Source organism: Eptesicus fuscus, chromosome 19 (genome assembly GCF_027574615.1).
Source record: "Eptesicus fuscus isolate TK198812 chromosome 19, DD_ASM_mEF_20220401, whole genome shotgun sequence".
NCBI lineage: Eukaryota > Metazoa > Chordata > Mammalia > Chiroptera > Vespertilionidae > Eptesicus > Eptesicus fuscus.
The window spans coordinates 21,194,499-21,213,169 of NC_072491.1; the positions used below are offsets into that span (position 1 = coordinate 21,194,499).

An 18,671-nucleotide genomic window follows, 5' to 3' on the forward strand; every position below is an offset into this window, starting at 1 on the left:
TCTTTTGCTTTTGTTTTTCTTCTTGTTTATGTGGCTTATATTTATTAACATCAATTGCATTAGAAATTAAAAGCACATTTTAAGGTGTTATTTCTAAGTAAATTAATAAATAATAAACTCATTTCATGTTAAATTTTTATTTAAAATTTTTTATTCAAAATGAAAAAAACTATATGACATCCCAACTTCTATCTGCCTCTACATACAATATGTTGCATTATATTAGACTAGGGTTTCTTCATATGCTTCAACCAAAACAGTTCTTTAGAACATATTTATCATGGAGGCCACTATTTGGTCACTCCTTCCATATTATCCATAGAAGAAAAAAGATGAAGAAACTATACAGACACAGAGTAAAAGCTAGCTAGTATTCCTGTGGTGATTGCTTTACCATCTTTCACATAAAGTTTACCACTCTCTACAAATTTCTGATAAAATGATATTTGCTTTATAATTCTTTCAACAAATACCGGCCATCATTTGATGAGAAAAGTAGTGGTACAACTAATGCTCAAAAGCACTAAAAGATTCAATTGTTCAAAATTACATGTTAGAGATATGCAAGATCCAAAATTTTCTCAAATTTAAAATGATGGAATTAGAACTAAATTTAGCAAGAAATGATGTATATTCAATTTTATAATTATTTAAAATGTAATGTAGTCTCCTTTTTTAAAAAAAATCACTAGAGAAAAGTAATATGGCTCATACACTCCCATATTTTCTTAAGTCCTAACTTCTATTTAAGCTAACATGCTAATTTTTGGCTAGCATTTATTCTTGCTATATAATATATAAATATAAAATGTAAGTATAAAATTTATGTGATGCCTGATTTTTAGTTGAAAAAAATCAATTATATATTCTAGCATTATGCTTAAATTCTACAGTAAATTCTAGGAATCAGTAAATAGCAAGAGTTCAGTAAATGTTATTTTCATTATGGCTATTCTCAGTTACAATTTTAAGACATAGTTAGTTTCTGAGGCCTTTCCAATTGGTTGTGTAATATACACAACTTTTTTCAATTATTTTGTGTTGTCTTTTTCATTGTGTAGAAACTTTCCCTGGATTTCTAACTTTATTATATATTTTTATTGATTTCAGAGAGGAAGTGAGAGGGAGAGAGAGAGAAACATCAATGATAAGAGAGAAGCATTTGAGTGGCTTCCTCCTGCACACCCCCTACTGAGGATGGAATCCACAGCCCTGGCAAGTGCCCTGACCAGAAATGGAACTGTGACCTCCTGGTTCATAGGTTGATGCTCAACCACTAAGCTACCGTGGCCTGGCATAAATTTTATTTTGTATATAAAATTAGAAATCTCCCAAATCCATTGGTCAAAATAGTAAATTTTGTATGACTATAAAGAAACATCCTTGAATTATATTAGGTTTTGTGAACATATGCATATTCAGCATATTTTAAGGTATTCATGTAACAGTCCTATTTTCACTTTTATAAAAGAAGATTTTGAAGTTACCTGGTCTCAAAGTTTGTGTCTAGTCAAGCCCAGAGCCTAAATTTTTGGAATATTATTTTTCGACCACTTTAGACTAAAAAAATAAGTGTAATTTTTTTCTTGGAAAACTAAATGAAGTGGTGAGTTTTAACAGAAGACATCACATTTTATAAAATCAAATGGTTAAATTTTACAAATGGAGACTGAATTGGTTTTGTTACTTTTTATTTAAAAGAAAGTGGATGGAATAAAAAACTGGTTGAAAATCACACAACTAATATTTAAATGAAGATTAAAATTTTTATATAGGCTCTTTTCCTCCCAGAAATGAAACAAATTCAGGAATCCATCACACTTATGTAGATACCAGCAGATGTACCTGTAATACTTGGCGTAAGCAGGTCTTGCAGTTATGGTGGGCTGTAAAATGTCAGGATGAAAAATGTGGGGGGTTTATATTCTCTTTGAGGGTTCTTATAATGAGCAAATAAAATTTCTACATAGCAAGAGTTACCATTGATAGGTTTGCAGACACTTTTAACACTTTTGAAGACTATCTCAGACTTTTAACCTAATTAAGTTTTAATTCTCACTTTCTCACAGGTTCCAATAAACGTTTTTATTACCTTTAGTCCTCCAGTTAAATATGAAGGTCCCCCTCCATTCATTTCCTTGCGGCCCTTTTTTATTTTGATATGTCATATTCTTTTGAACAGAAATGGCTTTGTTTGCTTTGTTTATAATTTCTATGTTTGTTTTTTATGAGTCACTTTTACCAAAGATAATTTCACTATAAAATGTAACATGAAAAATGGCTAACATTTTTTTGGGGGGATACTAAGTATGTCCCTGGTTTTCACATGGATGCCTTAAGAGAATATGAAGATTAGGCAAAAGTCCTCATATTATCTCTACAACAAAAACACACCTAAAGGCCTAATTTTAAAAATTCTTACTATGAATAAATAAAGTAATTGTATGTCACATACTTGAATTACACTCAATGTCAGAAACTACATATGTGCACTAGAATGCTTTCTAGCACAACACTAATTGGGAAAGAAGTAACTGCTTGAATAATAGTGACCACAGATAATGAATATCATCAGACTTGGGGCAGTGGAGTATATTCTTCCATTAGAAATTTTACTGGTACACCAACACATTTTTTAAAAAAATCCAGAAAAATTACTTTAATGCATAATAATATCCCCTCACCCCTTCTGACTTTGGATTATTATATTTTTTTCAAGTTCTTCACTAGAAGTCTTGGTATCATTACCTGGATTCTATTTAAATCAAGTGTAGATGGCTCTCATAGCTGTATGCAGGGTTATACTGCTAAATTCATGGCTACTGTCTTAACCCATCTATGTTCTATTTTGCCCATATTCCATTCTAGACCTATTCTCCTCCTTGTTCTTTGTACAGCAGGTTGGTATGAATAGGCCAGTGGTCGGCAAACCGTGGCTCGTGAGCCACATGCGGCTCTTTGGCCCCTTGAGTGTGGCTCTTCCACAAAATACCACGTGCACGTACAGTGCGATTGGAACTTCGTGGCCCATGCGCAGAAGTCGGTTTTCGGCTCTCAAAGAAATTTCAATCGCTGTACTGTTGATATTTGGCTCTGTTGACTAATGAGTTTGCCGACCACTGGAATAGGTTACATCTTGCTATGCAAACGGTGGCATTGCACTAGCAGCACTGGCATCACCTGGGGGCTTTATTAGAAACAGTGACAATCAAACCCCCCACCCCCAGGCCTACTGAATTAGAATTTATGGCTTAACAAGATCCCCAGGTGAATCTTATTAACACTTAAGTTTGTGAAGCACTAGACTAGACTCTATCAACAGACTCCCTTATCCCTTGGGGAATTCTAGCAGGAGGATGGAGAGTGGGAAGAAAGGAAGATTATTTCACAGTGTCCCTCATCATTACATTGACTGGTATTGACTAGGACCCTTCACTGAAGGTAATGAGTTCTCTCAAGCCAGCCAACTATACATAGCTCTCTGCCCAACATCTCTCTCCCCTCATCCCAATGGGTTGGGAATGGTAACAGCCTGGCTGCTGCTACTCTAGGTTATAGCATGATCCCTTGTGGTTCCCTTGCATCCATTCATTGAGAAATAATCCTCTTGTAAGTAAACGCTCCTTGAAGTAGCCCTTGTTCCATTGTTTCCAAATGGACTCTGATGGATATACCACTGTTACAAGGAAATCGTTAGAGATTTGATTTTTTTTTTAGGAACTATATTAAACAGCATCTCTTAATTTATCTATAACCCTTCTTATAATCGTCAAAATATAATTTTCAAGTAAGATTATAGGTGGCTAGTACTCATCATCCTAACACTGGTGGTTTGCTTGTTTCCTAGGAAATGTTTTGAAGACCTCTATTACACATATTTGCTCTTTCCTAGAAACCATCTTCCCAAGAAGCATAGATAATTCACAAGAAAAAAGTAGGTAAAGGAAAGGCAAGTGAGTTTGCTATACTGAAGTTAAGTTATAGAGTAACCGAATTAAGGGTAAAAATGGCAAGAAAAAATATGGGGCTAATAGAAACTCAAGATGAACTGAATGCAACACATTACTTTGGTATAACTTGTACATGAGTTAAATATAAATAGTGGTAGCTAGAACTGTATATACTAGTTGTTTTCATAATTTTCTTAAAAAATTACATTAAACTATGTATTTTATTTCTAAGAAAATCAGATACCTAAGATATTTAAAATTATGTGCTATTTTCTTTGTTTAAATATATTTTACATTATGAGATTTTTATATAAGGAGAACATACTTTTTATTGTAAAAGTGCCACCGGAGGGGGGGAGTATCATTTATTGGATGTCTTTCTTAAGCACAGGTACTCCATGCCAATTGTCTACTCAGAATGGGACTACTGCTCTCCTTTCTACAGATATAAAAATAGAGAAGGGCTAAGTAGAGTTCAAGGTATTGCACATATATGTTAGCAAAGCATGTTCATTCATGGACTCTGAAATTTCAATCCTAGCATTTATACCACCACCTGCTGTGAATACCAACACTGCACATATTCAATCAAGTTCCCAAGTGCATGTCCTAGAAAACCACAAATAGATGGGATTAGTGTACCCTGTCCTCATTTCTTCTTTTCAAGGCAAACTAACAGTAATGTCAAAAGTTAAGTAGTCAACAATATCTGGCCTTAACACATTAAGCGCCCTGTCAGTCACCGGTGACTGACACTATCCTTTCCATCCGGAAGACAAAACAGGCTGGGCGCTTAACGTGTTAAGCATGTTTACTTAATATAGAACAGAACCAACTCTACTAATTAAATATAATATTGAATAAAAATATTGATTATGTCATTGATTATGTATAGATAGTGCCAAGTTTAATCGCATGGTTTGGAGCCTTTTAATACTTTATATTAAAAAGTGAACAAATTAAATAAAAAGGCATAGCAAAAGCCAACTGCTATATGAAATTCCAATCATCATATAATCATTTTAGTATTTTAGTAAGCCATCGCCTGCATTCCTTTCTAATGGGAAAGTTCAGGAGAGTTGATGAACTACGTGTCCTTTATGTGAGCCAAATAAAAGAAAAAAGTTTGAACCTCTCTGAGCTCTGGATAAAAACAATCTAGGAATTTCTGTCATGTTAATCTCATTTGGTATTATGAAGAAATGTCATTTGAAGACTATTTTAAACAAAGAAAAATCAAGCATCAACACTAAAATCTACAGCCCATAACTTAGAATACAATGGTATAATTATGAAGAGAAAAATATTCTATGCAATGCACCCCAAATCTAACACCATGCTGTTCTGCCACATATGAAGCCTCTGCTATTCCTAAAATTTTAAAGCTGCGATTTCACTCTGTGCACAGCAGGGCAGCCATATGCTCTAGAACACTACATGCAAGGGAAGCAGCTTGTTGCAAAAGTGGGTGAAAATGCCCTGAAATAATTCTGAACAAGATAAAAATGTCTCTGACATAGGACCATTTCTTCATACTCCAAAAGGCAGAGGAGTCAGCTCTGGCACCAGCTTTGAGCACAAATAGAATGTCTAGCCCCTTCAAAGTATTTTTAAAAGAGAAAAGGTTTAAAAGTCACAAGCGTCACATTCACTGTGACCACATGATTCAAAGGTAAAATAATTCTGGTAACCATTTGCAGAAATCAGTTACACACAAAACCAGTTTCATTTTCTATCTTTAAAGGTAAACCTTCCCTTTTAATTTACTGCAGTACATGTTAGTATCTTCCTTTTTTTTTCTTACCCATTCTCTAAAAAAATGAGAAGCTGTATGTTAAAACAATGAACAAGCTACTAAGATTTCTGATTAATGATTACTAGCGAGTAATGGGGTTGAAAATCTGAAAAAATTCATTTATGAAACAAGGTCATTGTTATAAGTTGATGGATGTTTCCAGTTAAATGCTAAAAGATATATGCTTCCTAAGATCTACTCAAAGGAAAAACAAAAGCATTGTTCATCAGAAGTTCTTAATCCTATATTATAAAAGGGTATTATGCAAATTGACCCTCTTGGTGGAACGACCGGGAACTACCAGTGCTATGATGCACACTGACCACCAGGGGGCAGATGCTCAATGCAGGAGCTGCCCCCTGGTGGTCAGTGCGCTCCTACAGGGGGAGCTCTGCTCAGCCACAAGCTGGGCTGATGGCTGCGAGCACAGGGGCGGTGGCGGGAGCCTCTCTCGCCTTCTCGGCAGCTCTAAGGATGTCCGACTGACGGCTTAGGCCCACTCCCCACAGGGCTCCCAAGCTGCCAGATGGATGTCTGACTGCCAGCTTAGGACTGATTCTCCAGGAAGCAGGCCTAAGCCAGCAGGTGGACATCCCCCGAGGGGTCCTAGACTGCAAGAGGGCACAGGCCGGGCTGAGGGACTCCCCTGAGTGCACTAATTTTCATGCACCGGGTCCCTAGTATGTATATAAGAATAAATTAAAAGCATGGCTTGTATCTGTGTAAGAATAGATTAAAAGCATGGCTTGAGAGGTAGCATTACATGTTCAAATCATTACTTGCATATTTGTCACTGGTGAAAAATATAAACTGTCATTGCTTAATATTGTCATGAAGGTTCTCAGGCATTCAGAGTATTTTTATCTAATACCTTTAAAAATGCACAAATATCTTCTCAAGTAAAGTCTAACACTTCTTTTTCATTTCTCCCTAACAGTAACTTATTCTAGAAAATGTAAAATAATTAGAAATATAAAATATAAATATATTTACTCTTATGAAGGACATAGTTCTGACAATTACACAAATGTGATGAAAGGTGGAGTAGAATATAAAATAATCATGATATTCAATAAATAATTATGTATTTAAATAATAAATTGGTATATTTCAGGACATGGATTTTTAAATTGCTACAAATATCAACACTGACCACAATTTCCCACAAAATAATGTAGTTATAAAAAATTCATTAGAACTATAAAAAATTATAAGATAGTGATAAAGCATTCAAGAGTTAATATATCTAAGTAGTAAATATGTATTTTCCAGTATGAAAGTTCCTACTCAAAAATTAATTATTAATTTAATAGAATAAGTATTTTACAAGAAACATATGGAACCAGATAATTTTTAAAAAAATTATAACTTCTCCATTATTATTTATGCTGAACATGCATGAAAATCAATACATTAGTCTCATAAAGAAGGACCAGGGAATTCAATCAGCAAGCAAATGCAATTTCACCATTTGTATAAAATAGAAGATAATGCTTAATTATTCAAAGATAAAATGTTTTGCCCAGCTGGCATAGCTCAATAGTTAACCATCAGCCTGTGAACAAGGAGGTCACAGTTGAATTCCCAGTAGGGGCATATGCCCAGGTTGTGGGCTTTCAGGAGGCAGTCAATCAATGATTCTCTCTCATCATTGATGTTTCTATCTCTTTCTCCCTCTCCCTTCCTCTCTGAAATCAATAAAATATATATATATATTTATATATATAAAATATATTTTAAAATTTTTTGCTTTGGCAATCAATTTTTTACTATATTTTGCTTCCATCTATCAGTCTTTGAGAGCTTTTAAACATGGTAAGTAAAGAAAAAATAAAATCTTACGTTTTTTCTGTTATTTGATAATACATTTAAAAATAATTTTAAGGTATAGAATTTAGGGTAAAAATTAAAAGTAGCAAGTTAAAACTTGACTTGGGAATGTCTTCATCATTTATTCACATATTCATTTATCTTTTCAGTAAAATCATAACTAACTCAATCAGTTCTATCTTAAGGATAGACAGAATTTACTGTTATTAAAGTTAGTCAGGAAAATCCTTCTGCCCTAAAATATCCCTTCCATTCATGAGTTTGCTACCATTCAACTCATTCCTATAGAATCTAAGTCTAGCTTTAGTATATTATCTGAGATAGCTTGTCAATACTGCGATTATTCTAATGGAGAACAAGTTCTCCTGGAGCCAGGAGAGGGAGCAGGCACTATTTGATATGCATCGCTCTCTCTGCTTGTTAATCATGCTCATTTATGTTCATGTTATGCAGTGTATCAGCATAACCTGTAATCTTGTTAGAAATGCAGAACTTCAGATTGCACCCCGGTTACATCAAGTCACAATCTGCCTTTGGGTAAGACTGCCCACTGATTTGTGTTCACAATGAAGTTTGAAAGAAGCATAGTCTGACTCAGACTCCAAGTCCCTATCAACTCTTCATTCCATATCTGTGTGCCTGCCTTTAATTACTTGTCATTTAATTTTTTTCATTTCTGCTAAAATGATTTATTTAAAAGAGTTACATTAAATAATACCACTTCCCTGCTAAAGCCCACCAATGGCTTCCTATCTCTTTTAGATCAAAATGAAGCTCTTTCCCAAGGCCGCAGAGCCTACCTATATGGTCTGATCCTCTTGTCTCCCAGCTTATCTCCACCACTCTCCTCGTCCACTGAGCGCCAGGCACACTGTGCTTTCTTTTTCTCAAGCAAAACTCAAGTTTTTACTACTTGTTGTTTTCTCTGATATGCTGTCTCCCCTAATTCTAGCATGGCTGCCTTCTTACTGTTATTTAGGTCTCAGTTTAAATTTTAACTCCTCAAAGAGGCCTTTCCCGACCTTCTAAACTAAGGTGGTCACCCATATATTATATAACCTGTTTTATTTTTTTTTAAATATGTTTAAAAGAAACATATATAAAAATAGAGAAGGGCTAAGTAGAATTCAAGGTATTGCACATATATGTTTTTATTGATTTCAGAGATGAAGGGAGAGGGAGAGAGAGATCGAAACATCAATGATGAGAGAGAATGATTGATCAGCTGCCTCCTGCACAGCCCCTACTGGGTATCAAGCCTGCAACCCAGGCATGTTTTGACCAGAATGGAACCTGGGACCCATCAGTCAGCAGGACAATGCTCTATCCACTGAGCCAAGCCAGCTAGGGCCATAACCTGTTTTAATTTTCTGCACAGCTCTTGCTACCATCCGTTATGGTAGACATCTGTTCATTAGCTTATAGTCTTTTTCTCCCCACATTAACATAACTCAACTAAGCAAGGTCTACTTAATTTTGTTCAATGTTTGATAGTCAAGAACTGGCCTGGAAGTACACAACAAATGTTTGTTGAAGAAATAAATAATAAAAGGAAGGAAAGGAAAGGAGGAAAGAAGGAGAAAAGAAACAGAATGAAAGGAAAGAAAAAATAAGAACAAGAAAGAAAGAAAAATGAAAAGACGAAAGGAAGGGGAGAGGAGAGGAGGGGAGGGAAGGAGAGGGGAGGGGAGGGGAGGAGAGGGGAGGGGAGGAGAAGAAAAAAGGAAGGAAGACAGATTGGTAGGTCTTAAAGAAAATAACTCTTGTCTTGGACACTACCTGAAAGACAAGATAGAGTTAGATCCTCAAATGGAGAGTTTGGGGAATTTAAGGTATATCTGTAGGCATTGGGCCCTGGGAGAAATATATATATGGCTGAGTTCCCATTTACTGCAATTAGAAGAGTGCCAATCTCTAACTTTCTTGATGGTGCCAATCTCTAACTTTCTTGATGGTAGCATTGGCCACTTCTTTGCTTATTTAACACTGGCTATACAATTAGATAATGATAAGTCCCTGTCAACTCAAAGATTAAGTAAGAAACTATAGATGGTGTTAAATATATTAATATACAATATCTCTGAATAAATTCATAAACACTTAGGTTTAGAAGGTATAGTAATAATTACCTTGCTACAACACTGTTTGATGTTTAAATGCTTCCTAAATACCCAAGTTTTCCATCAAGCTATGCTTAGATATCTGATTAGTGATTTAGGAATTTAATATAATCGAACGAAATTCAATCTGAGAAGTGTCTAATTTATAGTAGTAAGCTATAGTAGTAAGCTAGTTGTATCTTTAGTGGTTCCATACACTAAGTTCTACAACTCTGAACAGGTTTGACTTCTCTTACAAATAACAACCTGTCACACTTGAAGACAATTATAACTCATCCATACTCACATATCATACTCATTCTCAATCAACTTTTCTCTTAGAATTGACCGATAAAGTTTCTTTGTAGTCTTATCTCTACAACTTTTTCTTTTGAAATAGACACCATATCTTATAGACACCATATCTTATACTTTTGAATTCATCACATACTTAGCACAAAGATACTATGTTCAATAAAACCCTGACACATAATAGACATGTATCATTATCCATTAGTAACCATAAATTAACTTCCATAAATTAACATCCATAAATTAACTTCCACATTGTGATATTTCTTATGATGGCTTAAAAAAAGAAGATGCTCTGGATTTACAAATTAATGTTCTATAGAAGTATTAACAGAATTTTTGAACACAGTATTAGTTGCTTGCAAACAGTTAAAAAAACTTTTTTAAAAAGTTACATGTAGCCAAATAGCCTATTCATGAAAGGCACTTAGTAGGCACCCAAAAACTGTTACTTCCACATAATAGGATTTTTTTCATATTACAGTCTAATCCTTTGAACAAAGTTTTGTCTACTTTAGAATATCACTTCTGAAATAAACTGGAAATTTAGTGTAGACATGTGTCTAATAGTCTGCTCTGCTCCCTTTTTTGCTGAGCAAGGTAAATGCTCAGTTGACCTTACTCAAAAAAAATATTTCTTATGATAAAAATGAAAAAAAAAAAAAAAAACACCTTCCTTCTTTTGTTTGGTTTAAAATCACTGACCTAAAATTACTGGTTTTATGCTAAATTAGCCATTCTTACCACAAGTTGAAAATAATAAAAAGTTCTATTTTAAAAATGATTATTAAAATCAACTTCCTTTTAATCTGTCCTTACTGGTTGGTGGTGATGGTGGTGGTGGTGGGTGTTCTACATCATATAAAATTTCAGTTATACATAGGTAATTTTGAATTACACCATGAATTAAGCTAAAACCATGCTTAACCTTATTGATATAATCACTACCAATTAAACCCAGTATGGAAGAACTGACTACACTATGTCAAAACAAACACCAGCAATGGGCTATAAATGCTCATAACACATATGAGACCACAGATGTTATAGCCATCTAAATTAAATTTCCACTACAAATAATAATTTTTAAAAAAATACATATATATATGCTTTCCCAGAATAGGTCCACATTTTGTAAATGAAAACAAACCTACCCAGACTGCTCATTAACAGCTGACAGAACTTGCCCACAAATATTAAAAAGAAATGTAATTCTAGTACAATACACAAGAAAAACAATGTTAAAATAAATTATGTGGAGCAAAACACACTTTAATGATTATTTTTGAGATGGTATGACTATACACTTCTTGCGGAAGAAAACTCAATTTCGCTTATTATCTCTAGTATGGTACTTTAACCTAATACAAGGCTTTGCATACATTGGACCCTGTGAATACTGAATAAATGAAAGGATGAATGAACACTAGTCCAGCAATATGAAGACTGAGTTTTCTAAGCTCTGCCAGACCATAATTTACTTTATAAAGTAATGGTGTTATCTTATATGATCTAATAAAAGATTGCATCTAATTCTAAGATATATAAATCTAGTAATATAGGGCACTTACAATTTTTAAATCATAAAATTACATAGGACCTGCTATTTTAAGACAACTTTGAGTTGAAATATCTTAGGGCTATAATATTAAATTAATGGCTTTAGGGAATATTGGAAAATATATTTTATGTAAATGTTAATAAATAATTTTATATGAGATCTTATAGTTAAGGCAACCAACTATTCTGATAAAATTTTAAATATCACTAGATACTATGTTATCTAATATTAAATATCTGGATAGTTTTTAAGCCTAAAAATGTTTTTAGGTTTATTTATATGAATATAAATCTTACTTTAAGCATAGTTGAACACTTCATTTATTTTAATATGGACTCATTATGTTTCTATTTAGCACTAGTATCTACTCAAAGCATTCTTTATGCACCTTAGTGATATAAACACAACTTACTAGTTTGACAATTTTATTCACCTTTCAAGAATTAGTTTAAATATTCTCTGTGTAGCCATCCTTCATTTTACATTTAGAGGTAGTCAGTCCTTCTACTTTACTTCAACAATATTTCAGAAATATTGCTATGACAGTTTCTCATAATAAATTTGTAATTACTCTTTTTTTAAAAGTTATGTAGACTACTGGGTGGCAAAGCCTGCACTGATCACTGTTATACCCCTACTACCCAGTACAAAGTCATGCTCACAACAAGAGTTAAAAGGTATTTGGGTAAATAATGATAAAATAATAATAATTAGTATTTGTTGAACACAAGTCAGTATTCGTGCTAGTTTTACACACAGCTACCTATGAGGCAAGTATTCTCAAAACTTGCAGCTTTGAGAGTTTAAAGGTTTTGCTATGATTGTATTTTACAAAAATGAAAATTAAACTCCAATAGTTTATGTGACCTGCATACGGTTTCACTCATAGTAGGTGACAAAGTGAACTAAAATCCAGTCAATAAAAGCTGAATTCTCATGAGGACTATTGGCCACTAATACAAGACATTGTGCTGTGGTATTAATACAGTTTAGACAAGATCCAAACTATATTTTTATTAGTATTTTAATTCCTCTTTTCCTTATTTTTTATTTCAATGTCAACAGACTCTTAAATGGTGAAAATTGAAAATGTGGGTTTTTTTTAATGAGAACAAGTAGAAAGCAAAATATAAATATATGTTATATTAAGAATGTAATTTAAATTGAAATAGTGCTGTTTAACCCTAGTACAATAAATAAATAAATAAATTAGTTGGATTAAGTACCACAGAGAAAATTGAAAATATCTTTTACAGATATTCCAAGTGTTTTCAGATTATAATTAATTGTGCAGTTATTTATAATAAACTAGGCACAATTATCTAAAATTTAATATACCATAAATTAATACATAGATTCTGAGTCCACATTCACACACAAGTACTAAATACTATATGCAATTTCAGTGTCTGGGTTTTCTTTGTGTTCATAGTGATAGTGATGGAAATTATAAGTGTTTTATTTGCTCCAGGTTATTAATAATAAATTAGGAATCATTAATAATAAAAAAGCATAAAATGAAAGCTTTAAGTGCAGTGTGAATAGAGAAAAGTGATGAAAAAATTGTCACACAAGGCAGAAAAGTATGGTCTGGTAGTCATCAAAGAATGACTACTGCACTCTCTTGTTACAGACAGTAAAGTCAGCAAAATTGCATCTATTTTATTATATTAATATTTATTCATCTGAAATTCATTAACTATATATTCCCTGTATTTAATTATAAATTTCCTTTGACTTGATACACATATAAAGGCTATAGCCAAGGCACTTATATCTAGTTTGAAGTGCTAATAAAAGCAATATATTAATGTGGGTTAACAGGAATGTTGTACACTTTAACAGGGATAAAAAACAACAACATTGGTCTTTTTATAAATGTGCAAAAAGAAGTAGCTAGCTTTAATTATGAAATATGTAGATATTTTATTATAGTGAAGAAGAATTTTATGTCTTTAAGTAATTGAGGTGAATGCTCTGGCTAATAAAATTGTAAATATTTATTCATTATTTTAGAAAATGTTATATTAATATATTTATGGGTCAGAAGCTATTTTAGGCACTGGGAATGCAACACGAACAAGACCCATCCATTCCTTACCTCACAGAATTTAAAATTTACAAGTCTAGGGCTGCTGATGACAAAAGCAAGGGAAGTTCAGTATTGTGTGGTGAGTTATAACAGGAAAAAACAAACTTCGTGGATGTAACAATTTAAGCTAAAACTTGGAAAAGAAATTAGAATGACCAGGTTTCAAGAAAGATGAGGTAGCTTATGAGAGTAGCTCAAAGTAGAAAATAACATGGTATGTTTGACAGACTAAAAAAAGTTCTGCTTCACCAAAAAAGGAGAGTGACAGTGAGAGTCATGAGATAAAGTTGGAGATGTGCGCAGAAGCCAGACCATGAAGGTTCCTGTAGGTTATCATCAAGCCTTGATTTTATTCCTAAGGTTGTTGGGAAACCACTGGAAGGTTTAAAGCAGTGGAGTGATGTGATCAAACTTTCGTTTTCAAAAGGTAATTCTGACTATACTGTGGAGAATATAATAGAAGAGTTATTTTTCCTAAAATATCTAAACTAAGCAATTGGTTTTGTATCATGTTTACTGATTTAAAATGTCAATTAAGTGACTCACTGCCTGCATACCCTATAACTCCTTTAGTAATGCGATCAGCCACAAGCTTCAGAAAATCTTCCTTGTTTCACCAAGATGGGTTTCTCTAGTCACCCACTTTATTTGTCTTTAAAGAAAGGCATCATGTATTATTTATCTTTATTTCCCATAGATCAGAGCATGGTACTCAGTAGGAATTTCAGGCATGTTGTTTAAGTTCACATTATTTTTTAAAAGAATACTGATTTGACGTCAACCAATTCCAATATTAAAATTTGGCTCTAGGTATGTGGCAAGCATTGAACGGACCTTTATTACTTATATATAACACACTTAGTATAAACCATGCCTGACCCCACTACATAAAACATAACCATTTGAGAGAATATATGATAATGAATCAAAAACAGAGTTGGAGTAGATATTTTGTATCTGAAATATGTTCAATTAATTAGGATTTGCAATGATGCATATATTGCTATAAATGAAATCCATTTATTTTTTGACACTACATTGACTTTTCCTTAACTGCTAAATGAAACCTGTTACCAAGACACAGGAAAATATGCTTGCTAGACTCCCAAATTTTGTGAAAGGTAGGCAGGCTAATATTAATCAACTAGAAAATTACCAATATATGATTTGGCTTTGTGATCATTTTTCCCTAAAAATTAAATTAGGAAGTCAAGGAATATTTAAATTTGGAGCCATAATTTCAATGAATACCTGTTACTTTTCAAAATGAGAATCTGTTCCCATATGGGTCAGGCAATAGGTTATTTAGAAATAGAAGAGTAAGCTATGCAAAACAATCACCAGACATAATGTTTCCATTTTCGCCAAATTATCTATTTTCTCAATCATTAATTAGCATTTATTTGTGTAACATAAAAACCTCATGCAAATACTGAAAATTACTACATAGGATAAGTCATCAATGTGGAAATAGGTGCACATTGGTAGAAACTGGCTATTTTATTCTCATGCTATCTCAACAACATAACTGGTATGTAATATGCAGTAGGTGTTTAGTACTTGGTTTTACTACTCTTTATGCATTCTCTTCTTTCTGCTTTTACCCCCTCCCCCTTTAACATTTCCATTGTACTTTGATTTGTTTTACCTTCTGTGCCTTCAAATTATTCAGGTTTTGGCAGTACTATCTATAATTTTCAGCTACTACTTTGAACTCTTTTCTTTAGTTTCCTACATCTTGGTTGTCTTTCCGTTCATTCTCTAGTTAGAATCATTACCAAAATAAAGCTTTGGCTGTTAACTAAACGGGCACAAGTAAAATAACATCCAATACCTCTATGAGTAACAACTGCAAGCTCGTTAGTTCTTTCTATCTGTTCAGCATTTCTTGGTCTTCTCCTTGTACTTTGTGTATCTGCTTGATGAGGAGAGAGCCCGTCCTTGGACGTGTTGGGGTCCAGACCTGCATTTCTGAGATTCGTAACTTGCACTCGCTGTTCCTCGGAAAGTCTATGGATGGTGACAGCTGTAACACTGGATACAGTAACATCTGCAGATGTGCTAGCAACAGCAATAGCACCAGTGGCAGTCCTGTTATGCTCCTCTAACTCACCAGTGGAGGTAGTGTGGGTCAATGGAGAAGAACCTGTGGGACACAGTAGCACTAGATGCTAACTTTTTCTTTTAAATTTTATTTTTTTCTGATAAGTTTAATAAATTATAATCCCTTCTATCACCTTAAGGATAATCAACATTCAAAGGCAAAACACACACACACACACCACTAAAATGTGAAGCAACCAGATCCAAGGGTTGGTTTGCATCAATCAAACTATGAATAGATAGTACACAAAAATATTCCAAATTTTAACTGTAACACATTAAGGGGAAAAGGGGAAATAGTAAACCCTTTATGTGGCCCTGAATCAGTCTTCATTATTTATCTACAGATGAATTTTAACAACAAATGCCATTCAGGTGACAAGTTTTGACAGAATGGATAACTAAGTCACCACACTTTTCTCAAAAGGACAGTTTGAATAATATGTGCCATCTCTCTTCATAATTTCTGGGGAAATATCAAAATAACCTATTTTAAGACAAGCAAATGGAGAATTCAAAATCAAAGTCAAAATAAAAAATGATTTAAAAACATTAAACTGAAATCATTGCTCTATGCAAATATCTATCTTAACCTTATTTGGCAGAAAGCAAATATTCAATGTCATGAGCTATTCAGTGAGTTGTTTTTGGAATTTCTCTATTTTAAAGTAAAATTTGAGATTAACCAATTTTAACTAATTAATATTAAACAAATGATTTTTATTTAGGAATTATTAAAAATTGCTCTAGTCGGTTTGGCTCAGTGGATAGAGCATTGGCCTGTAGACTGAAGGTTCCGGGTTTGATTCCGGTCAAGGGCACATACCCGGGTTGTGGGCTCCATCCCCATTGGGGGGTGTGCAGAAGGCAACCGATCAATGATTCTCTCTCATCAGTGATGTTTCTATCTCTCTCTCCTTCTTCCTTCCTCTCTGAAATCAATAAAGATATATTTTTAAAAATTAACTATATTACCTTGGAATATTTATTGTTACAAAACTAATTTTTAAAAAGGTTGATAATTTCCAAGTATCTCATTAGTATTTACATATATATATATATATATTTATATATATATATATCCTCATTTTTATTATTAAAATTTCACTATAATTTAAAAATATGTTTTAAATATTCCAAATTAGAGTTTATTTTTTTCTGTTCACTTAAACTTTTTTAAGATTGTCTATGGTAGTAAATAATTCTTACATAAGGAAAATAAGTAACCTTATAATAGAAGCATGAAACTGAAAGAAGATATATTTAAAAGAATCTTGACAGTTAAAATACTTTATAAGAAAAAATTACTAAAATTTGGATGTATAGCTACTAATTAAAAATAACAGATACTGGTTAGAAAACTTCTGAATAATTTTAAAGCCAATGATTGGCATATGCCGTCATATAGTACATGCCTTCTCAATAAACTGCCCTTAAAACTTCAGTCCACAAAATAATTAGAATTTTAGACAAAAATAGAGATATATTTAACCATTCTGCAAGAAGAAAATAGTTACATTGCTTAATGTGTTTTGAGCATGTGTGGCCTTTATTTCCTTCTTGTAGGCAGGTGATTAGTAGGACAAGTAATCCTGGCCTTTGTTTTAAACTCAAAAAAGAAGTCAAGCATGGGGCTCACTCATTCATAAGCAAGTAAAGGGATACATGTCTGCTAATAATTCTTCCGGCCTGTTGTCCTATTTTGTTTTAATTTGATGTAGAAATTCAAAAATGTTAAATGATTATTATATTTTGACAGGGCTAAGGGTAATGAAGTATGATAATCACCAGATTATTTTAAAGACTTTTAATATATTTTAAAGCAAAAATAAAAAAATTAAGTTGCTATTGAATATTTATCCAAGGTATTTTGTGAAGATTAGAATCTACTCAATTCATGTTGGCTATTCAAACTGGCCAGTATTATTTACTAAACTAATATTTGGTAAAAGTTTCCTCTAATCACATGATTAAGCAATAACTATGCTTGCACAGCTAATGTTCAGTAATCGACCTCCTGGTAAATCAGACTTTTGTGATGCCCGTGTACTCATTGCTATAAAAACATTTACCTGATTCATATTATTCTCCTGCATAATGTAATTATCCTTTACATTTTTTAAGGAAAATATGAAATTAGAATTAAAAACTAATACTTTAAAACTTTTCATAACTTTATCATAATTTCCAGGCTTTTCGATCATTTGCCTAGCCAGTGTTGTGGCTCAGTGGTTGAGCATTGGCCTATGAACCAGAAGGTCATGGTTCGATTCCCATCCGGGGCATGTGCCCAGGTTGCCAGCTAGATCTCCAGTGGGGGGCATGCAGGTGGCAGCCCATCAATGATTCTCTCTCATCATTGATGTTTTTATCTCTGTCTCCCTCTCCCTTCCTCTCCGAAATCAATAAATTTTTGTTTAAAAAGAAGGAAACCATTAACTACAAACATGTTGCCATATAAAATCTAAATGTATGAAAAATAATAAAATTTTTGTTCTGTCTCAAATCTCAGTGTTCCTACCTTTAACAAAGAAGTAAACTGAATAGATACTATATTCTTTCACTGAGGTTATCACAATGAAGCCCAAGTAATCTCTCATATTTAGGTCAATAAATCTGTGGTAATTCTTGGAAATGTATCTAAACTGCTTCTATAACTAATCTTCAAGACCTACAGATCAATTCCAAACCCATTTTCTTAAAGACCCCAGATGATAAATACAGTTTATGACCAAATCTGAGAGTCAGAACTGATCTTTAGTAGTATTTAGACCTAGAATTTGCTAGCCATTCTCATAACAGGCTCTATTTCTGGCTAATGGTGGTGATGATTCAGTACTATTTTTTTAACCCGAGTGCATGACATGTAATGTTGGAATAAAGCATTGAACAACCCATTTACTTAATAACCACAGTATAACCAGATATG

General features: G+C 33.1%; 1 protein-coding gene across 3 annotated transcripts in view; it reads right to left on the bottom strand.

Annotated features, from left to right (window-relative positions):
* CSMD3 (CUB and Sushi multiple domains 3) overlaps positions 1 to 18,671 on the bottom strand; it is a 923,077-nt gene that overhangs the window by 566,992 nt on the left and 337,414 nt on the right. The window contains exon 7 of one of the 3 annotated variants that reach the window (XM_008143384.3): positions 15,474 to 15,785. The exons of the other annotated variants lie outside the window; for them this stretch is intronic. Within the exon in view, the coding sequence (XP_008141606.2) occupies positions 15,474 to 15,785 (312 nt within the window). The remainder of the gene's footprint in view (positions 1 to 15,473; positions 15,786 to 18,671) is intronic. 3 annotated transcript variants of the gene reach the window in all.